Consider the following 15,185-nt stretch of genomic DNA (forward strand, 5'->3'; position numbering starts at 1 on the left):
TAGTAGTAGTAGTAGTAGTAGTAGTAGTAGTAGTAGTAGTAGTAGTAATAAAAAGAAAGTGGGGAAGGAGGAATCAGTTCAGGAAAATTTGCCTGCTTATCAGTGAAGGGATTATGGACAGGAAACAGTCAGAGTTGTTTTAATTTGCATTTCTCCTATTTTTAGTTTTTACACTCAGTCCCCCTATCTCTTTAAAAAATGGAGAGAGATGCATTTCCTCATGTCTTCTTAAGAACCAGTCTTGGTCATTACGGTTATACAACATTCAGTTTCTTTGGAAGCATGATTTCTTTGCATGTGACTGGTTGCTATGTAACCTTTGATAGATATAGGCACTGGATTTGTGATTTAATTCATATGAAGAACTCCCAAGTGAGGAAAGTCCCTCTACTCATACAGGTCAGTCCCTTCTCTGTAATTTATAGTCTTAGAGAATTGCTCAGAACACTGAGAAGTTAAGTGATTTGCCACAGGTCATGATGATGGGGTACCTGAGGTCTAGGTCAATTTGTGAAACCAACTTGTGAAACCAGTCTGTGAAATTGTAACTGCAATTTGTATTGTAAATCTGTAAAATTCCTTTCCCAACCTCCAACTCTGCCCCTTCCCCCTATCCGCACTAGGCCTAGGCAACACCTTGGGAATCCTTTGTTATTACTTAATCCCTCATGTCTCCTCCGGTCTGGCCCAAATCCTCAAGTCTCCTCTGGCCTGGCCCAAATCTTATCTAAACTATCTATGCATTGAGGTCCCTTCCCTCCGGTCAGCCCAGACAATGGCAGCCTTACCCTTTAAAAGTAAAAGCATGTACCCCTCTCACTCTCAGGTCCCCTAAAGGACTCTTGCCCGCTGTAATGGCGTATTAATAAACTTTCTCAACTCTAACTCCAAGAAAGGCTGAGCTGAATTCTTTCCAGATGCCCTGTCGAACCTATCGGGATCCCGTTCCCCCCCCCCCCAACAATGACACATGTATGTGTCAAAGGCAGGACTTAAATTTAGGTTTTCCTGGCTTCATTTTGAGCTCTTTGCCATCATGCCAAGTTGTTTCTCTACATTTGGTAAGCCACTGAAAATTCTCAGGACTGTGGTATTCAGAAGAATGGGACAAGAGAAGTAGAAACCCGAAATCAATCATAAGGGTGCTTTAGAAAGGTGTGTGGTGTTCCACCCTCCTCAAAGCCAGTGCCATTTATTATGCAAAGCTAAAGGGAAACTCTAGGAAGGAGAGCTAGAAATTGGTACTTGCTTGGTTTCCTTCTGCTCGCCAACTCTGCCAAATTCTGATGAGCAATAAAGCTAAACCGCACCATCTTGGCAGGCTGAGATACAGAGCTTGTCCTTAATCCTGATTATATGTTTTGTGTCTGATTAGGTCATTCTATTCCACCCACCCACCCAAGAACTCAATAAACATTTCAGCTTTCTTTTGAATTTGCATAAGGGAAAAAGAGTTTTGGCTGGGCCAAGGTGCTTGGGGGCAGTTTTATTTATTTTTCTTTGTTATATACAGATGCCTACCTTTTTATGTTTGTAACCACAGTGACGTATGCCTCCTGAACCAGCCAGACTCTTCCCCTATTTGCATCTCAGGTCATTATAAGTGTCTTCCCTGAGCCAGGCAATGTTCTAAGCCTTAGGGACAAAAAGAATAAGAAAGCATGTGTATGCTTTCCAAGGACTTTACAATCTATCTAAGGAAGATAACATTAACATAAATATTTAGAATGTAAGCCTCTTGAGAGTAGATTGTTTCTTTCTTTGTATTTGTATCCCTAGCACCTAGCACAATGCCTGGGAAATATTCGGGGCTTAATAAATTCTTATTGATTGATTTATTGTCACAGTTATATATAAAATAGATACACAGTAAAGGATTGGGAATTTTTTGTGTAGCATTTTTATTGTATCACTACTTTAAAACCATAGGATTTAGGGTTGTAAGATACATTTGAGATAATTTGTTATAACCCCTTATTCTATAGATGGGGAAACTGACACCCAGGGAGAAGTGACTTGTTTGATGTCACATTGTTTCTGGGTGAAAATCCTAATGGCTGTTTCTTTGAATTTCACTTGCTATTTTTTTTTTTTTGCAGGGAAATTGGGGTTAAGTGACTTGCCCAAGGTCACACGGCTAGTTTTTGTGTTAAGTGTCTGAGGCCACATTTGAACTCAGGTCCTCCTGACTCCAGGGCTGGTGCTCTATTCACTGCACCACCTAGCCACCCCGACTTACTATTTTTTTTTTAACTTTTTCTTGGATAAATAAATTCCTGCCTTTGAGTTCTTCCTTGTAGACTGGTAAATTGAGGTGTTCCTTTTGGGGTGTTCTGAAGCCTGAATTCCTTGAGAGCAGGGACTGTCTTTTGCTGGTTTTGTTTTTGTTTCCCTGATACTTTGCGCAGTACCCAGCAGACAATAGTGTTTAATAAATGCTTATTCAGTGACTGATTGAGTAATTCTTGTAAAGTAGGTTATAGTTGATCACATATGTCTCTTTTTAGAGAAACAAGAATAAGGTACAGGACATATTGCCAAAGAGAATAATTTGTATCTGTAGAGGTCATCTTACATGGACATTCTTCTTCATCACCCTGTATTATTTCTACCAAATTTCCTAAAAACAAATTTCTGAATGACAGTTTTCTTATTTCAAGTTATAGAAGAGCCATCTTCCTGAATTTATCTTATTCCACCCCCATTTCTCACATTTATGCCCTTCTTACATTATCACTTATAACCACAACCACCTTGGTTCAGGTTCTCATCACTTCTGTTTATACTACTGAAATAGCCTCCTAATTAGTCTCCACAAACCCCATTCTTTCCCCTCCCCCAATTCATCTTTTGCATCCTTCACACAGCTGCCAAACTGATAATCTTAAAGCATGGGTTTCTCACTGTGTCATTCTGCTCAGGAAGTTTCAGTGACTCCCTATTGCCACTGTGATATTTATTCCTCCCTTTGTCATTTAAAGACCTTCATAATCTGGCCCCACTTCTGTATTTTCAGATTGTTTACACTTTATTTTTTTTTTCACTCGGCATTCCAGTAAACCTGGCTTATTTTTTGCTATTCATACACAGCAGTCCATCTCCTCTTTCCTGTGTCTTCACACGCATACAGCCTGGAATGCTGTCCCTCCTCCTGTAGCTACCTTAAAGGCTCAGCTCATTCAAGAGGTTCTTCCTGAGTAACCCAGTTGTTTGCAGAAAATTTTGTGTTTATTTTGTGTGTATGTTCTTTGAACTATGAACATATGTTATCTATGAACATATATATGAATATGTTATCTATGAACATATGTTATATTCCTCTTCCCATTCCAAAAGAACATAAGCTCCTTTTGGGCAGGCACTGCTTTGTTCTTTTATTTATATCCCTAGCATCACTTTGCAGAGTACCTGGCCTGTATTAAATGTTTGTTATTTGATTCCTTCTTCATTCCTTCCCCCTATATTATGCTAGCATCATCCTACTAAAATATTTTATTAATATTCTCAACTATCTTGTGTTTGAATATTTAAGCCTTTTATGTCCCCATATGTTAGGTGATTTCTTTTTTTTCTCAAAATTCTAACATATGGTAATTTTTATGCTTGACTTTTCATTTGGTTTCAGAAAGGAGGTCAACTTTGAGATATGTATAGCCTGAAGCCATGCAAATAATTCCTGTGGTAGATTTAAATGGCTTTTGCTCTGTTGTAGGCTCGACCCTTGACTCGCTATCTGCCTGTTAGGAAGGAAGACTTTGATCTGCGGAGCCATGTGGAGACTGCTGGCCACAATATAGAAACCTGTTACCATGTGTCCATCACAGAGAAGACCTGTCGGGGCTTTCTCATCAAGATGGGTGGAAAAATTAAAACCTGGAAAAAACGGTGGTTTGTTTTTGACCGAAACAAAAGAACATTTTCCTATTATGCAGGTGTGTGATTCTGTATTTCAACCCATTGATTGTAAAAACTGTTTTTTTAAAAAAGGAAAATGAGTTAGCATTGTTATCACAGTCAAAATTTAACCTTCTGGTCTTAGTCCTGCAGCTTTATATTAAGTTGCTAGAGTGTAATTCCTCTGCCTCTTTTTTCTTGCAAAAGATTAGTTCCAGTTCTACATGTTATAGAATCTCATAGTGGAAAAGATCCCTTGTGTTATTTAATCCAATGCTGCTGTGTAAGTTGCTGCTTTTGTTGTTTGCCCTTCATTTTGGAAGAGGAGTGATGAATGACATCACAATGTTGAGGTAAAATAGTGGGTGATGGATGAGTGATATCTTGACTTACACAGGAACTGGATTCAAGTGAGGCAGAGCTCAAAGTTGCCAGCCTCCCTCTGTCTTCCAGAGCATTGAAGTCCAGTATCAGGACAAAAGGCAAGACAACTGGTGATGGCCCAGGATAGAGTGTATGAGATTAAGCGACTTGCCTAAAGTCATGCAGTAATTTAATGACAGGGCTAGGACGAGGATCTGTGTCTCTTGGATTCTGTCTGGTGCCCAGCAGCATAATGAAGCTACTAAAAAGAAGCTAGTGAAATTATGTCCGATACGAGAGAGAGTGATTCCATATTATTCTGAATAGATGTATCTATATCTAGAATATTATGTTTAGTTTGAGGCACTATATTTTTATGAACCGACATTTAAAAACTGAGTTGACTCTACAGAGGGCAGTCAGAATGGTGAGGTTGTCTGACATTTGGAACAAGTGAAGAAACTGGGAGAATTAGACTGGAGTAGAAAAGATTTAGGTTAGGAATATGCTAGGTACTCAGATTTTTAAAGGGCTATTATGTAGAAAAGGTTTGCTGATTTTATATACCTCTAGATCAGCATTTTTGCATCTTGGACCTCTCTGGCAGGTGGGTAAAACCTATGGACCTCTTCTCAGAATAAGGGTTTTAAGTGGAAATGATTACCAAAGAAATCAATTATATAGAAATAGAATTTCCAGAATTTTTAAAAATCAGGTTTAAGAACCCCAGATCTAGAGAGAATGATGGTTGAAAGCTCCAAGTTATGGGGATATATATTTAGACTCAGTATAGGGAGGATATTTTCAACAAAACTTCCTCAAAATGAAGCCTGTGAGTTCACTTTTATGTAAATGTTCAAGAAGCAACTGAATGCCAATTCATGGTAGCTGCTGAAAAGATATTTTGTTCTATTACATTGTTGTTGGTAGACTGTACCAGATGTTCCCCAAGGTTCTTCTCAACATTTAAGTTTCTGTGGTTCTGATTAGTCTCTTCCATGTGCAAGACTTTATTGCCTTCTGCATGTTGTCTTGTCCTACAGGATAATCTGAATCCTATTCTCAAATTGGAAGGGACCTTAGGAATCATCTAATCCAAATCCTTTATAGTATCTTTGACAGGTGGTTATCTAGTTTCCACTTGAACACATCCTGTGATGGGGAACTTACATCCTCCTGAAGACGTCCTTTACACTTTTCTCTCTATCTCTCTTTTTTTTTTTGAGAAAGCTATAATTATTAGGAAGTTATTTCTTAAACCAAGCCACAATTTGCATGGGCTAAATCTTTAGTAAGAGAACACCTCTTTCTTCAGACAGATTGCCTAACCAATTTTAAAGCTCTCTCAGGAGATACAGAGTCAGCAAGTATAATGTCTTCTGGGTTTAATCACACTTTGAATATTGAATTTCTTAGGTGGCATCATGGATAGAGCATTGGGCTTGGAGTCAGGAAGACCAAAATTCAAATCTAGACTCAGACACTTGCTAGCTGTGTGACCCTGGGCAATTCATTTAACCTCTGTCTGTTTGAGTTTCCTCAGTTGTAAAATAGGAATAATAATGGGACATACTTCCTAGGGTTGTTATGAGGATAAAATGTAATAGCATTTGTAAAGTGCTTTGAAAACTTTAAAATTATATTTAAATGCTTATTATAATGTAGTATATTATTATGCCATTATTATAATTGATATTTTGTGATACACCTTTTCTCCTCTCAATCAAGGAAGCTACTTACTACCTATATACTTCCTTATGGAAGCCTCTACTTATTTCCTTTCTTCATCCTTCTGAAATCTTTTCTATGATCTGCAAGAGCTTATTTTTAAAATGAATTGCAGAGGAGAAAGCATCTCTTTTCCCCACCTGGTAATTTAATCATCAAAGGCTCTACCTTAAAATGCCCCTTTAGTCCCTTGACTATAATTTAACATATATAATGGTAGATAAGCAGTTGGCATCCAAATTTTGGTGTCAAAGGAGGGGGAGTGAGTAATAACAATTTTCCTTCACCTTTTTTCTTTACCCATCCCTGCCACATAAGGACACATAAGCTTATCCATGAGGAACCTTCTTTCTCATATATGTCAGTATTATTTAGCTTACATGTGGATTACATAAGCAATGAAGATTCCCTTCTAGTGGCAATTTAAAATAAAAAATTTTTTAAAGCATAGATAGGAACAGTGGTCCCATCATCTCCTTTCCCTGTGATATAATACACAAAGGTTAGTATCGACTGGAATTTGTGCTCCTACATCAGAAAATGGCCTTTTAAAGCCATCAGAATGGAAAATATTTTTTATGTTTGTCATCTGCCCTACTTAAGTCATACAAAATTAGGCAAGCTCAGTTGATAGTCATGCAGCTTGTTTATAAAGTCTATAATAAATGAACTGCCTTGAGTTTATTTTAAAGTTTATCAAATAAAACCATTTTGAGTATTGGCTGTGAAGCATGTCAAGAAAAAAGTGAACAGTGTTTAAGATTTAAGAGACATGGGGTGGCCAGGTAGCACAGCGAGTAAGAGCACCGGCTCCAGTGTCAGGATGACCTGGAGATCGAATCCCGGGCTCAGACACTTAGCACCCACCCAGAAACACCTGGCCGTGTAACCTTGAGCAAGTTACTTAACCCCAATTGCTTAAAAAAAATAAAAGATTTAAGAGACGTGTACTATGTTGTCCATAGGATATACTGTGGTAGAAAAAAAAATGTTTTTAAAGGAGTTTTTGCTTGATTTTAGATACCATAATAAATGTAACAATTTACATTTGTCAACATTATGTATTATATATATTATGTATACATACAGATGCATATATATGTATCTACACTAATTGAAAAAAAATCAGCTATCATTAACACAGTCTATGCTAGTGTTTTATCAAAGTAGAACATACATTCTCCTTAGAACCCATTCCTCTCCTAAGCATAGACAATCACTGGAAGGTAGAAAAATAGAGACAATAATTAGAAAGAAAAATTGAAGGGGGTGATAAATAATAAAGATTAGGAATATATTCTGAGGGGAAGGGAAAACACAAAATAAGAGTAAATTCCTGAAAATATCATGGCAGTAAAGAAATGTAGAGCAATGGAGGAAAACTAGCTTTCCTAATGGTTAGTATTCTCTCCATCCTCCCCAAATCATCGAGCATATTCTTCTCTCTTTGCATGTTGTATCCCCCTAAAATAGAATATAAGGTCCTTGAAGGCCTGCACTGGTTTGGTTTTTTGGGGGAGGGAGGAGTTAGGGAGGTGTCCAGCTGGAGAGAGAGAGAGAGAGAGAGAGAGAGAGAGAGAGAGAGAGAGAGAGAGAGAGAGATATTAGCTAAAAGAAACTAGAGAAAGAATTCAATCTAACTCCTTCATTGTACAGATATGGGCATCAAGGGTCAGAGAGGTGATAAGGCTTCCTTAAAGGCCCATGGGTAGCCAGTTACAGAGTGAGAATTTGAAACCAGATCCTCCAAATGCAGGGCTGTTTCTACTGTACAATAAATCTAATCTCAAGTTTTCCTTAAAAGGGCTGCCTTGTTTTACATTTAATTTTATTTCTATTTAAAAGATGGTATCATGAACAACCTTTTCTACTTAGTATAATGGAAATGTACTCTTTAAAAAAAAAGAAATGTTAATTCAGTGCCTGAATATGCATAAAAGCAGACATAATAAAATGTGCTAGTCTCCTGCTTGCCTCCCCCAGTTTTCCAAAAATAACATTTTTAAACACTCTCTCATGTAACAGTCTAACTTGTCCTCATCTGTACTTTGCTTCTTCTTCCCATTCATCAGTCAGTCAGTTAATCTAATTACCTGTGTTTTTACCTTAAGCTTTACTTCCTTCCCTCCTACATTCCCTCCCCACACCCCCACACCCTTGGTCTAATTAAGCTATGTGATTCTAAGTCTCTGAACCTTGCATCTCTTCCTATTGTCAAAATGGTATTCTGTAGTTGGAATACTACTGACGCTAGCTTTGTCTCTTCCCTTCAACTTCAGGAATATGGAATCATCCTCAAAGTCAGGCTTTAGTACATTTATTGAAGAGTACATAGGCAGCCAGATAACCAGGCTGAAACTCAAAGTAGACTTAAGCCCTTGTCCTGACCCACTTATTCTTTAAAAATTGTACTCTCTCAGTTCTTAATTGCTTTAAAGGAGGCTACATTTGCATGCATAAATTCCAAGACTTTTCAGTATCTCAGAAATCCATCTATGCCCTGATCAAAGCATGATCACCTGGCTCAAGCCTCAGTGTAGCCACAGATCCTTACTAAGTATACTAGAACCTCCCCCTTTCTAATTTATGTACCGCACCCCTTCCTTTATCATCAGCACCAAACAAGGTTAGTTAGCATTTTAACATTTTAATTTACATGTCAACTGACCCCTTATCAAAGGGTTGCTTAGTTGCCTAAAATAACTCAAACTTTTTAACTCACAGGAATTTTCTTAGTGCTCTGTCTTCTGCTACCTTCAAAAGATGTGTTTTTGTTGTTGATTTGTTTCAGTTATGTCCAACTCTTTGTGACCCCATTTGGGGTTTTCTTGGCAAAGATATCAGAGAAGTTTGCCATTTCCTTTGTCTAGCTCATTTTACAGATGAGGAAAGTGAGGCAAACAGGGTTAAGTAACTTGCCCAAGGTCACACAGCTAGTTAGTGCCTGAGACTGGATTTGAACTCAGGAAGAGAAGTCTTCCTGACTTCAGGCTCAGCACTCTATCCATTGTACCATCTAATAGTAATAATAAATAACTTGCTTCCATAGAACACCTGTGCTAAAGTGCTTTACAAATATTACCTCGTTTGGTCCTCATAACAACACTAGTAGGTGCTATTATTATCCTCATTTTACAGTTGAGGAAATTGAGACAAACAGAGGTTATGACTTGCTCAAGGTCACACAGCTAGTAAGTATCTGAGACCATATTTGAATTTAGGTCTTCCTGACTCCAGGTCCAGCCTTCTATCCACCGTATCACCTAGAAACTCCATAATAACTTTTTATTTATTAGGAAGAGATTAAATACATAATTATTATAGGCTAATAGTTATTTTGAATTTTGCTGAATGTAGTTACAGTTTAGGAGCCAGAATTTGACCCAAATTATTAGAAAGAAGAAAGTGTGTCATAGCAGATTTCTATTTGACACTGTGATTAAGGAGGGTGAGAACTTTGACTATTTTAAGGATCTTTTCATTCATTCATAAGCATCTTTTAAAGACTGTTTAATAATTTACTTTGCCCTCTAGTGGCAGAATTAAAAAAACTGGACACAGTATTCTGTAAAGGATGATGAGTTCAGAATAGCATATTCTAATATGGAAAAGGTACAAGACAAAAAAAAGTGTTTATTAGGAAATAATAAACATAATGATTTAAATTAGCTAATAATAAGTTGCCCAAGTAAGAATGAACTTAATAGTTTATTTTCTAGTAAATATTGTCTAATGCACAAAATAATATTCTGGTTTTTAATTATAAGTTCAAATAATAATGTTTTTTAATTATAAGTTCAAAGCCAGAATCCTCCTTAATAAAAAATATGAAATCACTAGATTGAACTACAATCTTACTCTGACATTAGAGAGGCAGCTTTTGAGTGCACCCAAGAGATATATAACATTTAGTGGCACAACAGCGTGCATTAAACTAAGAGTCAATTTGCCAGGGCTGTATCTTGGGTGCTAATTCACCGAGGAACATTGAAAGCCTCTTTGGTTCTGAGTTAATGACCTCTATCTCAGCAATGTCTTTTAGATTTAAAAATAGAACCTAATGTAGTATGGATGATATTTTTGTATGAAGTGAGAATTTTTTTAAATTAAGGCGAAAATTGTTCCTTTTTGTTTTAATGTACTATGTATGCCATGATTTTGGACTTTAGTTTGCTCATCTGTAAAATAAGGAAGGCATGTGGGGGTGAGCAGACTTAATAATTTCTAAGTTTTCTTCCAGGCTTATTCTATTTCCAAGCCTAGAATTCTATGAATACTTTGGAAGTCTGATGAAGCCTATGAGCCCTTTAGCAGAATTACTTCTTTTTAGAAGTTCATAGGAGAAGGAAATACTAAATTTCAGTTAGAAGTTGTTGAAAATAATCTTTTTTCTCCTTCCAAGTTCATGAATCCCCTGAAATCTATCCACTGGCCACTTGGGATGAACCCCAGGTTAAGAACCCCTTTTCTAAATCATCTGATCCTATGTACTATCTGATTCTGTATACAAAACACCAACCTCTCTCATTGCAGATAAACATGAAGCTAAATTAAAAGGAGTGATATATTTTCAAGCCATTGAAGAAGTTTATTATGATCACCTCAAGAATGCATATAAGGTAAATTGCATTTGCAGATTTTCTAGTGCTTTAACTTTTCAAATTTTTAATACACAATAGAATATATTCACATATATACACAATTAGAGAAAGGATTTTTTGGTTTTTTGACCTACAGTGGCAGTATTGATCAGAATGCTAAAGGGGAGAGAATGGTATAAGAAATATTGACCAAAAGAATTCATCTTTATTTGTGGACCCAGTTTTAGGGAAAAGAAGATAACTTTAGCTTTGTTGTTTCAAGGGTCCTGACAAACTAGCTACTCATTGCAAGGTCTAGCAAATAGCCAATAACTATAAGAGAAAATAAAAAATTAAGAGCAAAACCTATTACCACCGTGCAGCCAATGTGCATCACCCCCTATGCAAAGTCTCAATACCCTAGAGTCTGAGAAATGCCTCCCTAGGTTTCGTGAACACCAGGAAAAAGCACAGGGGAAGCCCTATGTGAAAACTAAAGCAAAAATTATAACAATGCTTACTACTCCAAAAGGGAAAGAAATATGTAAAAGAAAAGCTATAAACTGGTAAGTTTCATGAATGAGAGCATTGAAGGGAGAAAGAAACCCAGAAATGTGTCTGAATATTATACTAACTCCTGTGTGATAATCTTCATTAAAGTTATTTGCTTAATATTCTTTTTCTTTTCTCTTTTTAGAGTCCTAATCCATTACTCACCTTTAGTGTCAAGACACATGACAGGATCTATTATATGGTGGCTCCATCCCCAGAAGCCATGAGGATCTGGATGGATGTTATTGTTACTGGAGCAGAAGGTTATACCCATTTCATGTTGTAATGAATGGATCCAGCAGTTCACAAGAGGGCAGATTGCAATAACCTTATGCCAGAATTAAGCCATATTCAATCCCATTTGGAAAAACTTCAAGCAAGAAGAATAGCATTCACACACATTACTTTATAAATAGGTGTTTGGAACTCCCTTATATATCAGCAAGAGTTTATTCGTTTTCACTTAAGAAGACAATGGAATGCCATCTCATAGTTTGATCATAACAATGGCAAAAGGACTGAAGTTGCTGTAAGAAGGAAAACATTTTGTTTTGGGAATGACTGCAGCACCAGCAGCATATAAGGCAATTTTCTTAAAAACTTTTTACATGAGTTGTCTTAGTGAAAAACCAAACCGTTTATAAGTGTTTGTGTGTACTCAGAAATATGAAATTATTTTGATACCTGAACCAAAAGATATGATTGCATATATTTTTAATTTGTAGCATTTGACATATTAGTAAGCAACTGGCTCTTTTTTAAAAGTGCTTTCCTAGCGTGTATTTCATAAATTAATACTATGGAAAGGGAGAAAAGGGTGTTAAAAAGAATTTAAATGGATATGTTAATCCTCCAAAGCCAAAGACTTGATATTGATATGCCTTCTACTTCACAGCAATTCCAAGCGATGACCCATATTTTGATTCTTTGTATAAGACAAAGAGAACCTCTAACCTTTTAATAATATTAAAATGCCATGGGATATCTTATAAGCTGGTTTCAGAATGTTACCTTTAGCCACAGATCAAAGCTATAACTGTACTGGGTCTTTTGGGGGATCAAATGGGCCACAGAAAAGGCTACCCTAGCCCCAATTAGTTACATTTCTATGAATCCCATAACTATTCCTTGGACCCATTAGAATCAACTCCTGCCCCATAACTGTATTTACTAAGCACACAGCTTTAAAAAAAAAATGTTTCAGGAAGAGCAATGTATTAGAGAATTCTCACACTAGATCAATCTTAAATGAAGAGAGTATTCAATGGAATCAACTTTTTTTTTTCTGAAGACATTTTCCAATTCCTGTGCAGAGATCACTGGCAACAATAACAACCAGTCACATAGCACTTTACAGTTTACAGGGAGCTTTCCTCACTGTCACCCCATGAATTCATTAGTACAAGTATTATCCCCATTTTACAGATAAAGAGATTGAGGCTGAGGTTGTCACTTTACTTAGGGTCATATGGCTAGGGAACAGCAGAGCCAGAAACTGACTCTAGATCTCTTGACTCCAAACTCAGCGCTGTATCCACTGTTTACAGCTGTCCCCTATTCAGTCAATCCAAAGCAATTTTTTTTCTTTTCTTTATATGCTTCTGCTTTATTCTGGATCCTGCCTTTCACTTGTAGCCTTCCTTAACAGTACATCAAGTCAGTTTGTTGAGTTTTTAATCACAAACCAGACTAAGATTAATATTGAAAGTGATTGTTAGTGAGAGGCAAGGGTGGGGGAAGGGTTTCTGTTTATAAAAGGCAAATGAAGTTCAACTCATAATATGTTTGAGGAGGTAAATCCTTCTTTTAAATTAGCCATTGCATTTTTGTGTGTGTGTTAAAGTCCATTTTTGTTAAATAAAACTTTGACTTCAGGCAAGTCATTTATAATACTTTTCCAAATGTTGTCCGTCCTGATGGTCTGGGTGTATTTGTGTGTATGTATATGCATTATGTTATTTAGTGGAAATGTGGTAAATGAGTAGCACTAGAAAATGATGAATTTACCTACAAGTACAATATGGAATTAGTAGAATTAAAAGTTTTTCTTCTCAAAATCTGTCTGGCATGAATGGATTTAAATTTACATTTGAAGTCTCTATATACGTGACTGCCAATTAGGATGATTTTGCAGCTGGATAACATGATTTTACTTGAACAATGAAGGACAGAAGTGTTATTGCAGAGATTTTTATGTTGTTGCTGTTAATCTTTTTAAAAAATTCACAACTAAAAATTGTATGATTTAAGACAGTAAAATACAATATCCTAAATTACACTGATTCATATAAATGTATCACTTGTCTATGTATACTTTGCCTTCTCCATGAAGTTATACAGGTTTTCTAACCAACTTTTCTATCTTGCATGGTTAAGTAAATCCATTTATATTTGTTTTTAAATAAGCTGTTTGGAGATTAAAAATGTTAGCCTGACCTCACATTGATTGTTTTTCCATTTACTGGAAAGAAGAACAGTAATTGTCCAGCCCATTGAAACAAGGGGAAAAAATAGTTAACCTTTATATAAGGTTTACAAAGTATTTTTCAAGTGTTATATCATTTTATCCTCACAACAACCCTGGGAGATAAGTATGATTATTATTCCAGAGGAGGAAATTGAGGCAGATAAGGGTTGTGACTTGCTGACATTGCTAGTAAATATCTGAGGTTGAATTGGAACTCATGTCATCTCACTGACTACCTCCTTCTGAAAAGAAAAATCTACTTGGAAAATCTGTTGTCAGTGTCACATAACAGAGAAATACTCAATGTCAGTAACATCTATTTGACAAACAGCAACTACAATTTTTCAGTATTATATCTCACTTTACTAACTATTCCTTGATTTAAAGATATTTAAGGTACTGAAATATTTAAATATATTCCATAGGAATGAAAGCAGAAGCTGTCTTTCATTTTTGTCTTTCAGGCAGCCAGTCAGTACCAGGCACTATGCTATGTTCTGGGGATACAAAGTTAAAAACACTAGCCATGCCCCCCAAAAGTTCACATTCTCATAAGGTGAACATGTTAGCTATGATGTATATATATCTACAGTGTGAATGGAAGGTAATTTTAGAAGGAAGGGACTGTAGAAGTTCTGATGGAGAAGTTGGGAGATGAGAAGTCTTGAGCTAGTGATTAGAATGTTAGACTCTATCTCTAGCTGTATTTAGGAAACTGACTTAAATCTTTACTGCCAGCAAAGTGAAATGTGATTACTGAAAAAGTTCTAAATTGGATAGCCTTTTCTGAGGCAATGTGGGATTATAGATGTCAACCTCTAACAGGGTTTGTTCTAAGAAAAACAGACAAAATTAGTCTGTGTCCACATTTTTATTTCTCTCGAGCTGGTTTGTCAGGTTCCCCTAAGTATCCCCCTAAGGGCGCCAGTTCAGAACTGGCTCGATATGGGATTTGGGGGTACAGAGTTATATACCTTTTCAACAAGGCTGGTATCACCCATCATCATTCTACCTCCTTGACAGAGGAAATACCGGTTCTATCAGGCCTTCCACCACGCCAGACCACTCCCCAGTCTTGAGCTATCTGGGCAGAAGGATCTGATTCTACCCAAGCCTAAACAGATTAAATCCATTTAGTCCTGGTTTGGGTCAGGATAAGACTCCATGCAATCTTATTATCAATAACGTCCTTGTGAAGAACTTTGGAACAGGAATCTGACTGGGCCAGGAGGGGGTGGGGGGAAGCTCTGAGAATCATTCTTCACAATAATCATCAGTCTAGAGCTTGATGGGACCTCACAGGTCATCTAAACCAAATCTCTCATTTTACAAACGAGGAAACTGAAGTCTGAGAGCCTCAGGAACATGCCCAAGGTCATACAGGTAAGCAGTGAGTATCAAAAACAAGATTGGTAGCAGAAGAACAGGTCCTCTGACTTAAGATTTATGTTCTTTCTACTGGCTCATTCATGATAGCGAGCATCAGAAGCAACATGACCAAGGGTGAGGTTCTGCCTTTGACAAATACTGTCTTACCCTGGGCAAATCTTTTAGCCCCCTTATGCCCCCAGACATCTCTCCAAGAGACAGACCCTTTTAAC

General features: G+C 36.8%; 1 protein-coding gene across 4 annotated transcripts in view; it reads left to right on the forward strand.

The window, feature by feature from the left end:
• PHLDB2 (pleckstrin homology like domain family B member 2) overlaps positions 1-13,007 on the forward strand; it is a 155,581-nt gene extending 142,574 nt beyond the window's left edge. For all 4 annotated transcript variants that reach the window (XM_069069826.1, XM_069069827.1, XM_069069825.1 and 1 more), the window contains 3 exons: positions 3,713-3,932; positions 10,519-10,604; positions 11,263-13,007. In XM_069069826.1, the coding sequence (XP_068925927.1) occupies positions 3,713-3,932; positions 10,519-10,604; positions 11,263-11,403 (447 nt within the window). In that variant the 3' untranslated portion in view covers positions 11,404-13,007. The remainder of the gene's footprint in view (positions 1-3,712; positions 3,933-10,518; positions 10,605-11,262) is intronic.
• The last annotated feature ends 2,178 nt before the right edge of the window (positions 13,008-15,185 follow it).

The sequence above is a fragment of the Petaurus breviceps genome, unplaced genomic scaffold (assembly GCF_028583685.1).
Source record: "Petaurus breviceps papuanus isolate PSGF00001 unplaced genomic scaffold, PetGlider_PUasm1.0 90792, whole genome shotgun sequence".
Lineage (NCBI taxonomy): Eukaryota > Metazoa > Chordata > Mammalia > Diprotodontia > Petauridae > Petaurus > Petaurus breviceps.